Raw genomic sequence first — 7987 nt, 5'->3', positions numbered from 1 at the left:
CAAAAGCAGTTTGACATTTAATTCTCTGCAGGTATGTGATACATTCTGCTGTTTAAGTCTTAACACACCTCCGTGGATTTTATGATATAGAAAAAGTGTCACTGAAATAAAAAGACAAACTATTTCATTTTCTTTACAAAGAATCCATAGGAAAAGATATTCAACATTCACCCGCAGAGGTGAAGGACAGACTCTGTACAACTCGTGTTAGTGGTAAGGAAACACGTGCTGGAAAATCTCTGTACAACAATCGCAAACATCATGGACTTACACTATAAATGTATGTACAAGTTCTACTTGTTTGGCACTATTTCCAAACCTAATACATGTATTAATACGTTTGGACTGTAAAGTGTACAAGTCCATGGGTGGTAACAAAGTGAACCCATGTGGTCAATATTGCCCTCTTGTGGTTAGAGGAAGCTTCTGTTTAAACCAAACTGGAAGGGACATATATCTTAATCAAGCAGTTTTTGAGGTCACACATGACCTCATTGTTAAAAAAACATCATCGAATAGGGTCTCGGGTAAATTTGTGTATTTAGGAGCACAGCTCTGTTCTCACCAGAGCCGAATACATGTGACAAACATTAACGTGAGCCGCTGCCACATCAACAAAACAGAAAAAAAGGTGAAACGAAACAGAATGGTACTTTAAGGCCTGTAATGTGGACACATCCTGTGTCACTTCCCACAGCTCCACAATGCACCTCCCTCCTTAAGTCAAATTTAGAGGACTGGCGTGACCTTTCGCAGGCTGCAAATACACTGATCACCCACAACTTTAACACTGGTGGTCTTAATAATGAGCACAAGGGTCAACATGGCCACTCTGAGCAGACTGCAGCCACACAGCTCCATACACAGTATAATATGATACACTGTACACAGAGACAAATACACACACTCCACACTCAAGTAAAAGGGCAAATATTAGCCGAAAAAAAATACCAGTTCAAAACAGTACCATTTTCTACTCTAGTAAAAGTACTAAGTAGATTATCTACATTTTACAAAAGACCAAGAAAACAATACTGATTCTGCCAAAATATGTACAGTAATTAATAAAAAAATAAAGGTCAAATAATGGAGGTGATTTTAACCACGTTATGCTGACAGGAGGTTAACCCATAATGATACATCAGCATTTATTAGTTCCTCATATGTTTTTTTTTTAAATGTAAAATATTTTAATATTAAAACAAAGCAGTAATAATGTTGTGGCTGTTTGGTGTTATATTGCACTGTAAACTCAGGCACAAAAGAATAATTTATTTTAATAATACTGAGGACAACTTCCTTTTTGATTGTCACTTAACAAAGGGTGTGTGAGGGTGGATTAGCTCCTTTAGAGACAGCGAGCGTGTTTTTTTCCTCCCCAAACGTGGATTTGGTTTCTCTGGTTTGTCACGGTAGAGTGTGGACTGATGGAGACAGCTACTTTTACTACTACTACTACAACTGAGATGCTGAAGGTCAAAAGATTTCTTGGTTATAAAAGCTCTAAATTTGGTCTGAAAGAAGTACATTGATAATGAATGTGGCTTTTAGTGGTTTACATAAACTCAACAAAAACCAAAGGGATCCTGCTATGGTGTCACTGTGAAGGGTTAGTAGAGCACATGCAGTTACAATTCATTATGCTGTTCTGTGTAGTACAGTATAGACAGAACAATCGATCTGCAATGCTTTTCTTCATTTGTTGCTTTTCTTCTCATCATCTTTGTCTAAGCTACATTCCAAAGGTGCCATAATGTGGGAATTTTCAAGCCTGTTGAAGTCATGTTTCTATTCCCTGAAATACGCTTACTTTTGATCGTTTATTCAGCAGATGCCTCTGTGAATGTAACAGGAAATTTAGTCAATTTTTCTGCAGATTTCTCACCTCTGACATTAAACCCACTCTCTTTCCCTTCACGTGCCTCTTTTTCTCACTCTTCATCATACCATTGTTTCTGAGCCTGACCCTTTCCCAGTGAAGAAGTCCCAGAAGGTAGCAGCAGGTGACGGCTTGCTCTCCTCCTGTGGCGTCTGTCTCACCCAGACGCTGCTCTCGGTCGACCCGCTCAGACTGGTGCAGCTACCACTGCCGCTCAGAGAGAAGAACCCAGAACCCAGGTTTCCCCTTCGGTCCTGGCTTTCAGGGTCCTGACCATGAAGTCTCGAGGTGGAGGTGAAGGAAGTGGAGGACTGAGCCAGGCTGAGCAGGTTGTGGTGTGAGTGGAACTGACGCATGTGGCGGATGGATTTACCTGTGGTGACCTCACCTGAAGGAACAAGAGAGGACAGTGTCTAAACCCACACACTGGTATGTTTTTCACCAAATGCCTCTGAGCAAACCACTAAACCTCTCCAGAGTTCAAGCACTGACCCTGGACCTTCCCTGATGGGCAAAGGAGGGAAAAAACAGACGTTCCACTACTACTACAGCTTCTTTTCTGTTAGTGCCGCATACATTACTTCATTTCTTATACACCAAAAAAATGTACTGTATGTTTTATATAGTCACAGGCCTTTTGAGAATCATATGCTACAATGCTGCGCTTTACAATGTTGCTTGTCATTCACACCCACATCCACACGCCGGCTGGCATGCAAGGGGTTTATCTGACCCACCGGGAGCAACTTGGGGTTCAGTGTCTTGCCCAAGGACACTTTAACACATGGAGAACTGCCTTATAAACTGAGCTACAGCTGCCCTTCTAGACTAGTACGTGGTGTCGGAAAAACTGTGAAATTACTGTGATCATTGCTGTAATTAAAGAATTATGTCCTATGGTTTCAGTTTTATCCTCAGATACAGTATAAATGATCAACTATCAATGCAATAAACATCAAACAGAACTGGCACAGAGTCTAACTTACATATTGAAAGTGTCAGTTATTTATTTGACACTGATTATTAAACTGTGTTTTCAAAATTATCTTATTTTGACACCCCATTCATTTTACTCTGAATGTTAGAGGTAAATATTGATCCACATCCTTGCTGAGTGGTCCACCAAACATTTTTCTCTATACAGTTTGTTAATTTGGGGTTTGTTAATGCATTTGCAGATATTATCTCATTAATTTACAATGAGAACCTTGTAGGCTCTGTAGGAAGTGTATGTAGTACCTGAGAAATGTACTGAAAACCTGATTACCTGACATAATACTTACTACACTAAGGTCTGTAAGTCTGTCACAGCTAGGTGGTGCTGTTGTTACACTCATCCTCCCACCACAAATTCAACAAACACCATCTCCTGTGTGAAAGCATTCAGGCACATATAAATGCCACTTTAAAAGTGCTATATTGTTTTGTAAGGAAACAGAAATGTGCAATGGGATCTAAAAATGATTCATTGTGTAACACCTGTGCTATTGTTGAAGTTTTAAAGTTTACTGTCTCACAACGTATGCTACACCTTAGCCTTCTTGCTTTTGATTTACTTCTTTTAAAAGCAGTGAATGTAAAACTAGCCTTTCTGTCAGTCTTTCACACATGCAGCCATCATCCTCGGTCTGGTCTACAATGCAATACAAAAAAAACTGTTCTCCAAATCTGACTGCCGGTGTCTCTGAATTTAAATATTACAAATTGCACACCAAATCATGTGACATACAGCAACACCAACAAATCGGTACCGTATCGTGTCTCCTGCCGCTTCCTGTTCTGGTTCAGTTTGAGCACATTGAGGAAAACCTCACTGGTCAGGCTGCCTTCACCACCGTTACCATCAGGTGGGAACAGAGGTGAGGGGGGCTCTAGTGGGGACAGACTCCCACTGGAGGCCCCCACAGAGTCCAAAGATGCCCCTGTATCCCGACGACCCCCGGAATCACTACTGGTCTCGACTCTCATATGGCTGCCACTGCAGAGGAAGAGAAAGAGAAAGAGAAAGAGAAGAGAAACACACTCAAATGCAAATAGTCATTAACCCGGTTTGGCATTGGAATTAAGCTAAATCACAGGTCAGACTTTTGTTTTTTTACTTTCCTTTCCTTTTTTACTTTTTTGGATTTCGACTGGTTGTTATGGTTACCTGAGTTTTCTACGCAGTAGATAGTCAATGATGTCTGGATCCGTCTGGATGAGACTCATCAAGACCTCCTGCTGCAGATCAGCAGATACCTGGGGAACAAACACACATGCACCAACACACCAACACACACACACACACACACACAAACACAAACACACACAAGTGTATGAGCTCAAATACCACACCCTATGAAAGTTTCAGGAAGGAATGCGGATCAAAATTGGCTTCAGATTTGGTGAACTTAAAACTAAACAGCTAATAAGGAAAACAACATATAACAACCTTAGCTTTACAAAACCAGTCTTCCTTGAGGGAAAATTTAAGTGAAAACACATTTTTCCTTAAGGGTCCCCTTGATGTACATGTCTCTCAACATCATCCTGCATGAAATCCAAACTACCACCAGAGTTAAGTGAAAAGAAATCAGCTGGCCATTTAATACTGACCACAGAATTACCTGCACGTTCAGTATGTATAAAGTGGCCTGGAAACATGGTCAACTCTTCACATTACAATAATTGTCACACACAGTCAACACATTCACTCCTGTGTACCGTGAAGAGCCTCTTGTAGTTCTGTATGAGCACCAGGGTTATGCTGATGATCGCTGTGCTGTCCTCGATCCCCATGGCGTAAGGACTCACGTCGCCTCCTTTCTCCCTCTGTAGCAGGTTGGGTCCAAATATCACCGCCAGGTTCGCTGCAGTCATCTTGTTACCTGGGATCTGAACGGAGGCAAGGAAGGAGGAGAGGGGACGAAGAGTGACAGACACAAAGTAATAGAGATTGTGATGGAGCTCAAACAAGTGTTTGAATGTGGTTTTGATCATTTTTTTTTTTTAGGTCCCTGACTCTAAGGTTTTTACAGTCAAAGATCAACGGTTGTTGGCTTGTCCCTTCAGGGGTTCCCACAGCAGAACATGTACCGCCAGTTCATTTGGCATGGGTTTTTACACTGGGCTAGGTGCGGGCACCAAGATGGCCCTCGGTGGCTTTGCATCCTAATCCAATGTTCTACCACTGAACCACCAGGTCCACAATACTCAGTATTTTTCTTTTTACAGTATTTCTTATTTTTGTCATAATGAGCAGCAAGTGGTCTACCTCCTCGTCGTTGGTTCCTATGCTGTCCTGGGCGTAGCTCTGCACGGTGTGTAACAGGAAGAGAAGTCGCAGCAAGGTGTCACAGTTACAGGGAGGGAGCAGGTAGATGAGGTACTGGAGATAGTGAAGCTGGTCTGCTCCTCTCAGCACTGCAGCAAGGCAATAATTCAAAGTTAAGTCTGTGAGCATCTGTTAACTCCCAGCTTTACAAAACATTTTCTCCCAGTAATGCAGCTTTGAAAAGACACGTACAAAAACATGTGTATTAAAGTGTGTGTACATACAGTTTGCATGCAGGAAGGCCGGGTAGAGCTCCCGGGGCAACAGAGGATCAGGCATGTCCCTCAGAAACTCTTTGAGCAGCGCTGCCACATCATGGACGCTCTGCTCCTCATCCAGCTGGACGTCCACGCCCATATCAAAGTCCTCTCGCAGCTGACGGGGGCACACACACACACACACACACACACACACACACACACACACACACAAACACACACACAAACACACACACAGGTGTAGAGAAAATTACAAAAATCCCCAAAGAAAACCAAACACAAATAGTAACAATAGATCGTGAACAGATCGTGAACAGATACACAAACTGAGGTCAAATACAAGACACTGTTCCCCAACAGACAAGTTCTCTCATAAACAGGATTTAGCCCATCATCAGCTTTTCATTTAACTATTTCTTTTTTTATATTCCAGCTCTCAGTGGAAACTGACAGGAAGCACAAGACAAAGAATCAGGGGACAAGTCCTAATGCCCTCCCCGTTTCATTATTGGTACTAATAATCCAGGGGGAGCAGCAGATTATGATGTTAGCTGTATTTTCTAGGGTTGAAATAAACAATGAATGATGGTGACATAAATGATAAAAAAAAATCTAAATGTCCTCACCTGCCTCACTCTTTTCTTAGAGCTCCCAACTCGGAAAATGCCCACAGTCTGTAAACCTGGGGATACAAAATGGTGCACCATATATTCTCAGCACAATCAAGCTTTCGTTTATGTGTATTTGTAAGGACACAATAAAAGTGTAGAAACCAAGAAACACAGAGCTTTTACTGAGCAACTTGTGGTGCTGAATAAATCTTTAAATTCCTGGCTGAAGTGAAACCAAACCATAGGCTCACCGTGGGTCTCAATGTGACTGCAGCACCTCTCCAGCACCCGCGGCACCTGTCTGTAGATGGGGTTAAGGCTAAGTTTGGTCTGAGTCCACCCCTCTGATGAGCCGGCGCCCGGCGACTTCTTTAGCTCAAGCTCAGCCGGGTGGGAGAGCTGCAGTGCCTCCAGCAGACGAGACTGACTCTCGACAAGGTCGGAGATGGAGTCGACTGACAAACCACCCTGCACGGGGTGAAGGGAGAACAGATGTAACAAAATGTACATTCCAGAATATTTATAATATTTATTTTTAGGTTGGAAGGTATATAATGTTTTTAGTGACAAAACAGAGTAAACTAGTGAATAAATGAAGAAACCAATTGCTTCAAAACAAACATTTGTTTTTTGTCTCCAGAGAAATATAAATCTTCCCCAAAATAAATCCCCAAACCTTTTTCAGTACCAACCAACAGGGGCTGATGTTAGGTTTTTGTCACATTGCTAAACTACGCCTGAGGTAATTTACCCTAGAATCATTTTTTAAAAAAATACCTCAGTTGGCATTGGCCTCGGGATAATGATGCTACAGTTCACTGTTTGTTTTTCTCACATGCCTGAGGTTCGGATGTGTTTCTCATTATCTTTGAGAGTAGAAACATATGGGTAGTAATCATTGAGCGAGTCTAAAAAAAACCCACAGTATTTGGAATTCAACCACTCGCTGCTAAGGATGTTCCCACACAACTTGAGCATAGTTTCAACCTCACCAAATGTAGGATTAAATGTCAAATTCTTACAATAGTTTGTAACTTTTGTTTGTATTTGAATCTGTGGCACAATAAGATGATTTATTGTAATGATGAGGGCATGATACAATTATGTAATATAACTCGATACAAAGAGATCAAATTTCAAATTTAAATCACAGACAAAGCTAAAGGAGGAAAAAATGTTTAACGGCAATGATGACAGAGGTGTCACACCAGCAGGACTGAGAGGAGGTAAAGAAAACCATAAAAAGGAGCCCTGTCAGCAGAAAATTGAAAGGTTTTAACATATATGGTGGAAGAAGAGGCCAGCTGATAGAGGTCATCCTGATATAATCCTGCAATATAATAAATATTTGAAGCTTTGAAAACAAATACCACAGAAATAGGAATTAATCATCTGCGACCTGGAAATCGTTTCTGGAGAAACATCAAGTCTCTGGGGAATTTCCAAGGGCAACCAAACACAAAAAAATTCTAAAATGGTGATAAAATGTACTGGCTTTCTCTAAGCCTTTAAAGCATTTTAGGAAGCCTGGCTCACTTTATGGAAGCACTGACCCTGTGTAAACACGGCCATAAAATATAGTTATAAATAATTAGTAAACAAAATACTAAGTAAGATTCATAGCTTTTACTTAATTTTATGTTACCATACCTACTAGCTACAAGCTCCCCTCAGTGCACATGGTGCAAAAGCTTTTTTCTCTCCTGAAACTGAAAGAAAAAAAAGCCTGTTGTGTCATAATTTCATCATATATACATGTATTTAACAGTCCATACGTTTAAGTCCTTTTTTAAAAATTCGTGAACAAAAAGCATCTCCTTTGTTATAGCCTGCAAAATGTTTTCTTTATCGACACCTTCAGTGTTTTGTGCAAGCAGAGAGTTAAACAATCCTACTTCCTCCAAGACGGGCTGAGAATAAGTCTGCAGTGTGGAAGTGGGACACAGTTTAGGGAAACTGAAATCCC

At 41.1% G+C, this 7987-nt stretch overlaps 1 protein-coding gene across 2 annotated transcripts in view; it reads right to left on the bottom strand.

The window, feature by feature from the left end:
* arhgap36 (Rho GTPase activating protein 36) overlaps nucleotides 1-7987 on the bottom strand; it is a 49607-nt gene continuing 41620 nt past the window's right edge. For both annotated transcript variants that reach the window (XM_067523335.1, XM_067523336.1), the window contains exons 5-12: nucleotides 6273-6489; nucleotides 6037-6092; nucleotides 5417-5567; nucleotides 5133-5281; nucleotides 4583-4753; nucleotides 4029-4117; nucleotides 3631-3857; nucleotides 1-2267 (exon numbers count right to left, since the gene is read on the bottom strand). In XM_067523335.1, coding sequence (XP_067379436.1) covers nucleotides 1942-2267; nucleotides 3631-3857; nucleotides 4029-4117; nucleotides 4583-4753; nucleotides 5133-5281; nucleotides 5417-5567; nucleotides 6037-6092; nucleotides 6273-6489 — 1386 coding nt within the window. In that variant the 3' untranslated portion in view covers nucleotides 1-1941. The remainder of the gene's footprint in view (nucleotides 2268-3630; nucleotides 3858-4028; nucleotides 4118-4582; nucleotides 4754-5132; nucleotides 5282-5416; nucleotides 5568-6036; nucleotides 6093-6272; nucleotides 6490-7987) is intronic.

Source organism: Channa argus, chromosome 12 (genome assembly GCF_033026475.1).
Source record: "Channa argus isolate prfri chromosome 12, Channa argus male v1.0, whole genome shotgun sequence".
In the NCBI taxonomy this organism is placed as follows: domain Eukaryota; kingdom Metazoa; phylum Chordata; class Actinopteri; order Anabantiformes; family Channidae; genus Channa; species Channa argus.
The sequence above is the reverse complement of the archived record's forward strand: the minus strand, read 5'-3'. Positions and strand labels throughout refer to the sequence as shown.